At 49.5% G+C, this 14,152-nt stretch overlaps 1 protein-coding gene across 1 annotated transcript in view; it reads right to left on the bottom strand.

Moving 5' to 3' along the window:
- LOC124019151 (tether containing UBX domain for GLUT4-like) overlaps positions 1-12,369 on the bottom strand; it is a 39,223-nt gene extending 26,854 nt beyond the window's left edge. Inside the window, exons 1-4 of the mRNA XM_046334530.1 lie at positions 12,224-12,369; positions 11,950-12,005; positions 11,532-11,646; positions 350-450 (exon numbers count right to left, since the gene is read on the bottom strand). Coding sequence (XP_046190486.1) covers positions 350-450; positions 11,532-11,646; positions 11,950-12,005; positions 12,224-12,310 — 359 coding nt within the window. The 5' untranslated portion in view covers positions 12,311-12,369. The remainder of the gene's footprint in view (positions 1-349; positions 451-11,531; positions 11,647-11,949; positions 12,006-12,223) is intronic.
- Between the last annotated feature and the right edge of the window lie 1,783 nt (positions 12,370-14,152).

Raw genomic sequence — 14,152 nt, 5'->3', positions numbered from 1 at the left:
GAGGTTGGAGAGAGTAGAGGTTGGGGGTGAGGAGAAAGAAAACAGGGGAGAGAAAAAAGGAGAGTAGGAGGAGAGCAGAGGGGTTGTTGTAACTTGGCACACTCCTGGTCTGCAACTCTTTGATCGCAGTGTTCAGCACTCACTCATAAAAATAACAAACCTCTGGTCTTGGCAGGCAGGCAGGCAGGCAGGCGAGCACACACACACACACACACACACACACACACACACACACACACACACACACACACACACACACACACACACACACACACACACACACACACACACACACACACACACACACACACACGACTGCACTTGGGCGATCAGTGACAACCCTACCTACCTGGTCTGGGGAAAGTGTGTGAGCAGCTCCCATAGTGTCTGTCCACTGGAGAAAGTACCCTGGAGTCTGGTACCATCTTCCATCTGCAGGGCAATACGCACCTGAGGAACACACACAGAATACAACACACTGTTTTACAACACACACAGAAACAGAACACACAGAAACAGAACATACCGTTATTGAACACAGACAACTCATTTACCAAACACACACACCGCATCTAGAGAACACACACACACACCGCATCTAGAGAACACACACACACACCCCGCATCTAGAGAACACACACACACACCCCACATCTAGAGAACACACACACACACCGCATCTAGAGAACACACACACCGCATCTAGAGAACACACACACCGCATCTAGAGAACACACACCCACACACACCGCATCTAGAGAACACACACACACCGCATCTAGAGAACACACACACACCGCATCTAGAGAACACACACCCACACACACCGCATCTAGAGAACACACACACACACACCGCATCTAGAGAACACACACACACCGCATCTAGAGAACACACACACACACACCGCATCTAGAGAACACACACACACACCGCATCTAGAGAACACACACACCGCATCTAGAGAACACACACACACACACACCGCATCTAGAGAACACACACACACACACCGCATCTAGAGAACACACACACACCGCATCTAGAGAACACACACACACACACCGCATCTAGAGAACACACACACACCGCATCTAGAGAACACACACACACACCGCATCTAGAGAACACACACACACACCGCATCTAGAGAACACACACACACCGCATCTAGAGAACACACACACACACCGCATCTAGAGAACACACACCCACACACCGCATCTAGAGCACACACCCACACACACCACATCTAGAGAACACACACCCACACACACCGCATCTAGAGAACACACACCGCATCTAGAGAACACACACACCGCATCTAGAGAACACACACCGCATCTAGAGAACACACACCGCATCTAGAGAACACACACACCGCATCTAGAGAACACACACACACCGCATCTAGAGAACACACACACCGCATCTAGAGAACACACACACCGCATCTAGAGAACACACACACCGCATCTAGAGAACACACACACCGCATCTAGAGAACACACACACCGCATCTAGAGAACACACACACCGCATCAATAGAACACACACCGACACACACCGCATCTAGAGAACACACACACCGCATCTAGAGAACACACACCCACACACACCGCATCTAGAGAACACACACCCACACACACCGCATCTAGAGAACACACACCGCATCTAGAGAACACACACCCACACACACACCGCATCTAGAGAACACACACCGCATCTAGAGAACACACACACACACACCGCATCTAGAGAACACACACACACACACCGCATCTAGAGAACACACACACACACACACACCGCATCTAGAGAGCACACACACACACACCGCATCTAGAGAACACACACACACACCGCATCTAGAGAACACACACACACACACCGCATCTAGAGAACACACACACACACACCGCATCTAGAGAACACACACACACACACCGCATCTAGAGAACACACACACACACCGCATCTAGAGAACACACACACACCGCATCTAGAGAACACACACACACCCCGCATCTAGAGAACACACACACACACACACCCCGCATCTAGAGAACACACACACACACCCCGCATCTAGAGAACACACACACACACCCCGCATCTAGAGCACACACACACACACCCCGCATCTAGAGAACACACACACACACACACACACCCCGCATCTAGAGAACACACACCCCGCATCTAGAGAACACACACCCCGCATCTAGAGAACACACACACACACACCCCGCATCTAGAGAACACACACACCGCATCTAGAGAACACACACACCGCATCTAGAGAACACACACACCGCATCTAGAGAACACACACACCGCATCTAGAGAACACACACCCACACACACCGCATCTAGAGAACACACACACCGCATCTAGAGAACACACACCCACACACACCGCATCTAGAGAACACACACACACACACACCGCATCTAGAGAACACACACACACCGCATCTAGAGAACACACACACACACACCGCATCTAGAGAACACACACACACCGCATCTAGAGAACACACACACACACCGCATCTAGAGAACACACACACACACCGCATCTAGAGAACACACACACACACCGCATCTAGAGAACACACACACACCGCATCTAGAGAACACACACACACACCGCATCTAGAGAACACACACCCACACACCGCATCTAGAGCACACACCCACACACACCACATCTAGAGAACACACACCCACACACACCGCATCTAGAGAACACACACCGCATCTAGAGAACACACACCGCATCTAGAGAACACACACCGCATCTAGAGAACACACACCGCATCTAGAGAACACACACACCGCATCTAGAGAACACACACACCGCATCTAGAGAACACACACACCGCATCTAGAGAACACACACACCGCATCTAGAGAACACACACACCGCATCTAGAGAACACACACACCGCATCTAGAGAACACACACACCGCATCTAGAGAACACACACACCGCATCAATAGAACACACACCGACACACACCGCATCTAGAGAACACACACACCGCATCTAGAGAACACACACCCACACACACCGCATCTAGAGAACACACACCCACACACACCGCATCTAGAGAACACACACCGCATCTAGAGAACACACACCCACACACACACCGCATCTAGAGAACACACACCGCATCTAGAGAACACACACACACACACCGCATCTAGAGAACACACACACACACACCGCATCTAGAGAACACACACACACACACACCGCATCTAGAGAGCACACACACACACACCGCATCTAGAGAACACACACACACACCGCATCTAGAGAACACACACACACACACCGCATCTAGAGAACACACACACACACACCGCATCTAGAGAACACACACACACACCGCATCTAGAGAACACACACACACCGCATCTAGAGAACACACACACACCCCGCATCTAGAGAACACACACACACACACACCCCGCATCTAGAGAACACACACACACACCCCGCATCTAGAGAACACACACACACACCCCGCATCTAGAGAACACACACACACACCCCGCATCTAGAGCACACACACACACACCCCGCATCTAGAGAACACACACACACACACACACACCCCGCATCTAGAGAACACACACCCCGCATCTAGAGAACACACACCCCGCATCTAGAGAACACACACACACACACCCCACATCTAGAGAACACACACACCGCATCTAGAGAACACACACACCGCATCTAGAGAACACACACACCGCATCTAGAGAACACACACACCGCATCTAGAGAACACACACACCGCATCTAGAGAACACACACACCGCATCTAGAGAACACACACCCACACACACCGCATCTAGAGAACACACACACCGCATCTAGAGAACACACACCCACACACACCGCATCTAGAGAACACACACACACACACCGCATCTAGAGAACACACAGACACCCCGCATCTAGAGAACACACACACACACCCCGCATCTAGAGAACACACACACACACCCCGCATCTAGAGAACACACACACACCCCGCATCTAGAGAACACACACACACACACCGCATCTAGAGAACACACACACACACACACACACACACACACACACACACACACACACACACACACACACACACACACACACACACACACACACACACACACACACACACACACAGCATCTAGAGAACACACACACACACACACACACACAGCATCTAGAGAACACACACACACACACAGCATCTAGAGAACACACACACACACACAGCATCTAGAGAACACACACACAGCATCTAGAGAACACACACACACACACAGCATCTAGAGAACACACACACACACACACACACACACACACACACACACACACACACACATCTAGGGAACACACACACACACATCTAGGGAACACACACACACACACATCTAGGGAACACACACACACACACATCTAGGGAACACACACACACACACACACACACATCTAGGGAACACACACACACAGGGAACACACACACACATCTTTGGAACACACACACACACACATCTAGGGAACACACACACACACATCTAGGGAACACACACACACGCATCTAGGGAACACACACACACGCATCTAGGGAACACACACACACGCATCTAGGGAACACACACACACGCATCTAGGGAACACACACACACACACATCTAGGGAACACACACACACGCATCTAGGGAACACACACACACGCATCTAGGGAACACACACACACACATCTAGGGAACACACACACACGCATCTAGGGAACACACACACACACATCTAGGGAACACACACACACACATCTAGGGAACACACACACACGCATCTAGGGAACACACACACACACATCTAGGGAACACACACACACACATCTAGGGAACACACACACACACACATCTAGGGAACACACACACACACACACATCTAGGGAACACACACACACACATCTAGGGAACACACACACACAGGGAACACACACACCCATCTAGGGAACACACACACACACACATCTAGGGAACACACACACGCATCTAGAGAACACACACACACATCTAGGGAACACACACACACGCATCTAGGGAACACACACACACGCATCTAGGGAACACACACACACGCATCTAGGGAACACACACACACGCATCTAGGGAACACACACACACGCATCTAGGGAACACACACACACGCATCTAGGGAACACACACACACACATCTAGGGAACACACACACACACACACATCTAGGGAACACACACACACATCTAGGGAACACACACACACACACACATCTAGGGAACACACACACACACATCTAGGGAACACACACACACACACACATCTAGGGAACACACACACACCCATCTAGGGAACACACACAGACCCATCTAGGGAACACACACACACCCATCTAGGGAACACACACACACCCATCTAGGGAACACACACACACCCATCTAGGGAACACACACCCATCTAGGGAACACACACACACCCATCTAGGGAACACACACCCATCTAGGGAACACACACACACACCCATCTAGGGAACACACACACCCATCTAGGGAACACACACACCCATCTAGGGAACACACACACCCATCTAGGGAACACACACACCCATCTAGGGAACACACACCCATCTAGGGAACACACACAGAGCCAGAATTCCTATTCAGAGCTATTAGTCACCCAGAGAACTACAGCCATGATCACAGAGATGATTATCCTGAATACAGTTTATAACACAACACGGGCACAGCTTCAAACACTCCTCTACCTGCACTCCTCCTGACACACAGCCATGTTGTTACAGTTTATAACACAACACGGGCACAGCTTCAAACACTCCTCTACCTGCACTCCTCCTGACACACAGCCATGTTGTTACAGTTTATAACACAACACGGGCACAGCTTCAAACACTCCTCTACCTGCACTCCTCCTGACACACAGCCATGTTGTTACAGTTTATAACACAACACGGGCACAGCTTCAAACACTCCTCTACCTGCACTCCTCCTGACACACAGCCATGTTGTTACAGTTTATAACACAACACGTGGCACAGCTTCAAACACTCCTCTACCTGCACTCCTCCTGACACACAGCCATGTTGTTACAGTTTATAACACAACACGGGCACAGCTTCAAACACTCCTCTACCTGCACTCCTCCTGACACACAGCCATGTTGTTACAGTTTATAACACAACACGGGCACAGCTTCAAACACTCCTCTACCTGCACTCCTCCTGACACACAGCCATGTTGTTACAGTTTATAACACAACACGGGCACAGCTTCAAACACTCCTCTACCTGCACTCCTCCTGACACACAGCCATGTTGTTACAGTTTATAACACAACACGGGCACAGCTTCAAACACTCCTCTACCTGCACTCCTCCTGACACACAGCCATGTTGTTACAGTTTATAACACAACACGGGCACAGCTTCAAACACTCCTCTACCTGCACTCCTCCTGACACACAGCCATGGTGTTACAGTTTATAACACAACACGTGGCACAGCTTCAAACACTCCTCTACCTGCACTCCTCCTGACACACAGCCATGTTGTTACAGTTTATAACACAACACGGGCACAGCTTCAAACACTCCTCTACCTGCACTCCTCCTGACACACAGCCATGTTGTTACAGTTTATAACACAACACGTGGCACAGCTTCAAACACTCCTCTACCTGCACTCCTCCTGACACACAGCCATGTTGTTACAGTTTATAACACAACACGGGCACAGCTTCAAACACTCCTCTACCTGCACTCCTCCTGACACACAGCCATGTTGTTACAGTTTATAACACAACACGGGCACAGCTTCAAACACTCCTCTACCTGAGCACTCCTCCTGACACACAGCCATGTTGTTACAGTTTATAACACAACACGGGCACAGCTTCAAACACTCCTCTACCTGCACTCCTCCTGACACACAGCCATGTTGTTACAGTTTATAACACAACACGGGCACAGCTTCAAACACTCCTCTACCTGCACTCCTCCTGACACACAGCCATGTTGTTACAGTTTATAACACAACACGTGGCACAGCTTCAAACACTCCTCTACCTGCACTCCTCCTGACACACAGCCATGTTGTTACAGTTTATAACACAACACTCCTCTACCTGCACTCCTCCTGACACACAGCCATGTTGTTACAGTTTATAACACAACACTCCTCTACCTGCACTCCTCCTGACACACAGCCATGTTGTTACAGTTTACCAAGCAGGCTTTCATGGTCTGCCACATCTAGACTCCCTGTAACATGGGAATCATCCACAAAGACCTAACAACTCATTCCATAAACACATGACTTCACTAAACACATGACTTCACTAAACACATGACTTCACTAAACACATGACTTCACTAAACACATGACTTCACTAAACACAGTCTGAGAGGATCAGACATGAACCACATTCACACAGCTGTTAAACGCCCTGTAACGTCAACAAACAGTCCATGGCAATCAATCCAGCACATTTTATATATAAGGCCCTTTCTACATCAGCTGATGTCTCAAAAGTGTTTATACAGAAACTCAGCCTAAAACCCCAAACAGCAAGATGCAGAAGCACGGTGGCTAGGAAGAACTCCTTAGAAAGGCAGGAACCTAGGAAGAACTCCTTAGAAAGGCAGGAACCTAGGAAGAACTCCTTAGAAAGGCAGGAACCTAGGAAGAACTCCTTAGAAAGGCAGGAACCTAGGAAGAACTCCTTAGAAAGGCAGGAACCTAGGAAGAGACCTAGAGAGGAACCAGACTCTGAGGGGTCAGTCCTCTTCTGGCTGAACCTAGGAAGAGACCTAGAGAGGAACCAGACTCTGAGGGGTCAGTCCTCTTCTGACTGAACCTAGGATGTCTGACTGTCTATGGAGGTGTGGAACGTAAACACTACATGTATGTTGGTAGCGTGTTGTATGTGTTTTCTCGGTGGGTGGGAGGTCACTTGGCACATGTTGATGACACGGGTGCTGTCAGAGGATTGATGATGTCATTAAGAAAGGACCTGACCTCTTCTCAGAGCCCCAGTGGAAACAGCAGACGTCATCCCAGATGGATGATGACCCATGTTAACTTAATCCAGAGCCGGCCAGTTGTTTACCTATAACTCACTGTGGTGAATAGCTAACATGGAAAACATGTTTCCCCCCCAGGACACCGGCAGAGTTAAAAAGGATGAAGAAAATGTGTTTTTAACAACTAACCATTTGTAAAAATAGAAACAGGGGAACTATGTTGGATGAGAACTGTGAGTCAGAACGTGGGACAGAGAGACAGAGCGGGTCTATAAACAGAGGGGTAGAGAGGGGTATATAAACAGAGGGGTAGAGAGAGGGGTATATAAACAGAGGGGTAGAGAGAGGGGTCTATAAACAGAGGGGTAGAGAGAGGGGTATATAAACAGAGGGGTAGAGAGAGGGGTATATACACAGAGGGGTAGAGAGAGGGGTATATACACAGAGGGGTAGAGAGAGGGGTATATACACAGAGGGGTAGAGAGAGGGGTATATAAACAGATGGGTAGAGGGGTAGAGAAAGAGAGGGGTATATAAAGAGAGGGGTAGAGAGGGGGAGAGAGGGGTAGAGAAAGAGAGGGGTAGAGAGGGGTAGATAGAGGGGTAGAGAAGGCGCTCGGCAATAAACAAATGGGGGCAAGAAATGTGAATTGTTTCTCTCAAGAAAAGGGCGCCATTGAAAGGAGTGATTACTGGGGTAAAGGAGGGATTACTGGGGTAAAGGAGTGATTAATGGGGTAAAGGAGTGATTAATGGGGTAAAGGAGGGGTAAAGGAGGGATTAGTAGATCTGTACCAGTACAGAGGGAGGAGGGGTGTGAGTAGTAGATCTGTACCAGTACAGAGGGAGGGATCCTGAGAGGAGGGGTGTGAGTAGTAGATCTGTATCAGTACAGAGGGAGGAGGGGTGTGAGTAGTAGATCTGTACCAGTACAGAGAGAGGGATCCTGAGAGGAGGGGTGTGAGTAGTAGATCTGTACCAGTACAGAGGGAGGAGGGGTGTGAGTAGTAGATCTGTACCAGTACAGAGAGAGGGATCCTGAGAGGAGGGGTGTGAGTAGTAGATCTGTACCAATACAGAGGGAGGAGGGGTGTGAGTAGTAGATCTGTACCAGTACAGAGAGAGGGATCCTGAGAGGAGGGGTGTGAGTAGTAGATCTGTACCAGTACAGAGAGAGGGATCCTGAGAGGAGGGGTGTGAGTAGTAGATCTGTACCAGTACAGAGGGAGGAGGGGTGTTAGTAGTAGATCTGTATCAGTACAGAGGGAGGAGGGGTGTTAGTAGTAGATCTGTACCAGTACAGAGGGAGGAGGGGTGTGAGTAGTAGATCTGTACCAGTACAGAGGGAGGAGGGGTGTTAGTAGTAGATCTGTACCAGTACAGAGGGAGGAGGGGTGTGAGTAGTAGATCTGTACCAGTACAGAGGGAGGAGGGGTGTGAGTAGTAGATCTGTACCAGTACAGAGGGAGGAGGGGTGTGAATAGTAGATCTGTACCAGTACAGAGGGAGGAGGGGTGTGAGTAGTAGATCTGTACCAGTACAGAGGGAGGAGGGGTGTGAGTAGTAGATCTGTACCAGTACAGAGGGAGGAGGGGTGTTAGTAGTAGATCTGTACCAGTACAGAGGGAGGAGGGGTGTGAGTAGTAGATCTGTACCAGTACAGAGGCCAACAAGTGATACACGTTTCATTAAGATGGGGTTTTTAGCATTTATATCAATGGTTATCAACTGTACTGCAGGGATAGAACGTAAGTCACAGCAAATTGAGGTTGTGGTGGCAGCTGCAGAGAGGTATTTGGGTGTGTAGACAGAAGAGTTACAGGGTGTGTTAAGTGGTGGTGGCAGCTGCAGAGAGGTATTTGGGTGTGTAGACAGAAGAGTTACAGGGTGTGTTAAGTGGTGGTGGCAGCTGCAGAGAGGTATTTGGGTGTGTAGACAGAAGAGTTACAGGGTGTGTTAAGTGGTGGTAGCTGCAGAGGTATTTGGGTGTGTAGACATCAGAAGAGTTACAGGGTGTGTTGGGGTGGTGGCAGCTGCAGAGAGGTATTTGGGTGTGTAGACAGAAGAGTTACAGGGTGTGTTAAGTGGTGGTGGCAGCTGCAGAGAGGTATTTGGGTGTGTAGACAGAAGAGTTACAGGGTGTGTTGGGGTGGTGGCAGCTGCAGAGAGGTATTTGGGTGTGTAGACAGAAGAGTTACAGGGTGTGTTAAGTGGTGGTGGCAGCTGCAGAGAGGTATTTGGGTGTGTAGACAGAAGAGTTACAGGGTGTGTTAAGTGGTGGTAGCTGCAGAGGTATTTGGGTGTGTAGACATCAGAAGAGTTACAGGGTGTGTTAACTGGTGGTGGCAGCTGCAGAGAGGTATTTGGGTGTGTAGACAGAAGAGTTACAGGGTGTGTTAAGTGGTGGTGGCAGCTGCAGAGAGGTATTTGGGTGTGTAGACAGAAGAGTTACAGGGTGTGTTAAGTGGTGGTGGCATCTGCAGAGAGGTATTTGGGTGTGTAGACAGAAGAGTTACAGGGTGTGTTGGGGTGGTGGCAGCTGCAGAGAGGTATTTGGGTGTGTAGACAGAAGAGTTACAGGGTGTGTTAAGTGGTGGTGGCAGCTGCAGAGAGGTATTTGGGTGTGTAGACAGAAGAGTTACAGGGTGTGTTAAGTGGTGGTAGCTGCAGAGGTATTTGGGTGTGTAGACATCAGAAGAGTTACAGGGTGTGTTAACTGGTGGTGGCAGCTGCAGAGAGGTATTTGGGTGTGTAGACAGAAGAGTTACAGGGTGTGTTAAGTGGTGGTGGCAGCTGCAGAGAGGTATTTGGGTGTGTAGACAGAAGAGTTACAGGGTGTGTTAAGTGGTGGTGGCATCTGCAGAGAGGTATTTGGGTGTGTAGACAGAAGAGTTACAGGGTGTGTTAAGTGGTGGTGGCAGCTGCAGAGAGCTATTTGGGTGTGTAGACAGAAGAGTTACAGGGTGTGTTAAGTGGTGGTGGCAGCTGCAGAGAGCTATTTGGGTGTGTAGACAGAAGAGTTACAGGGTGTGTTGGGGTGGTGGCAGCTGCAGAGAGGTATTTGGGTGTGTAGACAGAAGAGTTACAGGGTGTGTTAAGTGGTGGTGTTTCATCCTTTCAGGCTGTTGGCCTGTTGGACTAAATAGATATAAATAGAGGAGTAGGGTGGTGTTATTTACATGTTTTGTGAGTGTTAGATTCATTTAGATGGTAGGGTATTTCACGCAGAGTATAAGGGAGTTGTACACCAGTCTAGTAGGTGGCGGTAATGCAACATATTGGATGCAGAGAGCCAAAGGGGCACCATGGAACATTTTATCAAATGCAACAGTAATGTTGTTATGACCATAATGAAGCAGAAGTAGTAGAATGGATGCTGTTTCCTGGACATGGTGAAGTCATGCTGCACGCCACACACACAATAGTTTCACCTACCGGGCTGTCGGTCCCTGTCTGTTTCCGGGTGCTGGTCACCACCTCCAGCTTGGCATTGTTTGGCACGCTGGCAAACCTCCACTGAAGCGACAGGTCCAGAACGTTCCTCTGAAATCTGTCAAAGGGATGGATGGAGAGGGAGGGATGAGGCTTTAGTGAAAGAGCAGTGTCCTGAGCCCCGTATACAAAGGGCATGGACAGAGGGCACACACGACTAGCCATCCCTCCCCCTCCACTCAATCACAGCTTCATCATAGTTCAGTTTGATGATTTGGGTACCACTACAAAACATCCACGGAAAATGTTGTAATAAAGAGGATATCTAGCTAGTCTTTCAGTTCACAGAGCTAGCCAGCTAACGTTAGCACGTCTAGAGACCGAGTAGCTAGCTAGGCTAACAACAAAGCTCTCAACTCACTTTAAACCGTGGTCGTCAGGATTAATTCCATGTTTCTTGCAGACGTCTTCGAGGACCTAAATACAAAGTATTGGTTATCTATCAGCTAAACAAGTTAACTAGCAAAGCAACTTACTTTGTGCAGACAAAGAGAGAAAAACGAGCGGGCTAAACTGAACAGTCATTGTTCAGCCGACATGAAAAGATCACTCTCGTTTTCATAACCTAGAAAAGGGAGACAGTTATTTTAAACGCAGACTTAGTAGAGCAGGAAATCAGCTTTATTACTACCTACCTGTAGCAAAGGTGTGTTTGGTGATATTTTTACGGTTTGTCTTCTTCCATTGGGAGTCAGAACTGTCACTGTTGTGCTGGCCGCCATTGTGGTGTGACGTCCGGTTGTTTGTTTGAATAAACTTTATTGACACAATTGTCTTTATGGCCCACTGTGGTAGCATCAGCGTGTGTGTGACTATCTGTACCTGTGTGTGATATGGTATTGTGTTAAAGGGGACGCCAAGTGTGTGGTGATGGTGTGTTCCATTCTATTCGTGTCTGCTCTGTAGCAGAGGGGGAGAGGGGTTGGTGGCAGGGGGAGGCAGATGAGATGGAGGGGGAGAGGGGTTGGTGGCAGGGGGAGGCAGATGAGAGAGAGATGGAGGGGGAGAGGGGTTGGTGGCAGGGGGAGGCAGATGAGAGAGAGATGGAGGGGGAGAGGGGTTGGTGGCAGGGGGAGGCAGATGAGAGAGAGATGGAGGGGGAGAGGGGTTGGTGGCAGGGGGAGGCAGATGAGAGAGAGATGGAGGGGAGAGAGGGGTTGGTGGCAGGGGGAGGCAGATGAGAGAGAGGGGATGGAGGGGGGAGGGGACTGAGAGGAGGAGGGTTTAAGAGGGCTGAACATTTTTCTGGTGCCTTCCTGGACTCATGGGGACTGGTGCCTTCCTGGACTCATGGGGACTGGTGCCTTCCTGGACTCATGGGGACTGGTGCCTTCCTGGACTCATGGGGACTGGTGCCTTGATCTAGACATTCTGGTATGGTACCCACACTCATACGCTCTCTTACACACACACACACACACACACACACACACACACACACACACACACACACACACACACACACACACACACACACACACACACACACACACACACACACACACACACACACACACACACACACAAGGAGTTCTAATTACTTCCAACTGCTCTCAGTCTTTAATGGGGGAGAGAAGGAGGAGGAGAGGTGAGAGAACAGGGGAGAGGAGAGAAGGGGGAGGAGGAAGGGTGAGATAACTGGGGAGAGGAGTGGAGGAGAGAAGGAGGAGGAGGGGTAAGAGAACAGGGTAGGGTGTGGAGGAGGGGTAAGAGAACAGGGGAGAGGTGTGGAGGAGAGGTAAGAGAACAGGGTAGGGTGTGGAGGAGGGGTTAGAGAACAGGGGAGGGGTGTGGAGGAGAGAAGGAGGAGGAGGGGGGTGAGAGAACAGGGGAGAGGTGTGGAGGAGAGAAGGAGTAGGAGGGGTGAGAGAACAGGGGAGGGGTGTGGAGGAGAGAAAGAGGAGTCGCAGGGGTAGGAGGTCTGCAGTCTGTACACACCTGCTGTGGAGGGCGAGTGGTATTCAGGTGGGAGGAGTGTTTTTTCAGTAGGATGATTGTGGGTATTTCAGAGGGTCACGTGTCTCAGAGCCCTCCTGTTCAGTTTGGATTAACTTCAAACACCGAAGTTGGCGTTCGGTACATGTATGACCCTGGGTCACATTCATTAGTGCACACTCAAGCAAGATGTTTTGCAACAGAAAATGAAAACATGCGTTTCTTATTGGACACGTTCAGGTCATTACTCCCTGTTTCAGCCTATTTGCTTCCTTGTGAATACGACCCTGTCATGGTATGTTCCAGGTATAGAACCTGCTGCTGTGAGTTCTTGGAAGAAACCCCTGCGAGGAAACGCTTCCTGTCTGAACTGCTTCTGCTTCAAACACCTGTATTGGTCTTGTTCATTAGGGCAACGGACCATGTTTATAAAATGCTCTTCAAGCGATTAACTCAAAATAATGTCTTATTGGGCAAGTCCAGGAAGTACCTCCTTGTTTCAGTCTGTTGTCTTCTGTTTGGTGTCTAATGAACAGGCCCCAGGTAGGTCAGTCAGTTTACTGGGCTGGTCAGGCAGTCTACTGGGCTGGTCAGGCAGTCTACTGGGCTGGTCAGTCAGTCTACTGGGC

The sequence above is a fragment of the Oncorhynchus gorbuscha genome, unplaced genomic scaffold (genome assembly GCF_021184085.1).
Source record: "Oncorhynchus gorbuscha isolate QuinsamMale2020 ecotype Even-year unplaced genomic scaffold, OgorEven_v1.0 Un_scaffold_723, whole genome shotgun sequence".
NCBI lineage: Eukaryota > Metazoa > Chordata > Actinopteri > Salmoniformes > Salmonidae > Oncorhynchus > Oncorhynchus gorbuscha.
Note: the sequence above shows the minus strand (reverse complement) of the source record. Positions and strands in the feature narration are given on the sequence as shown.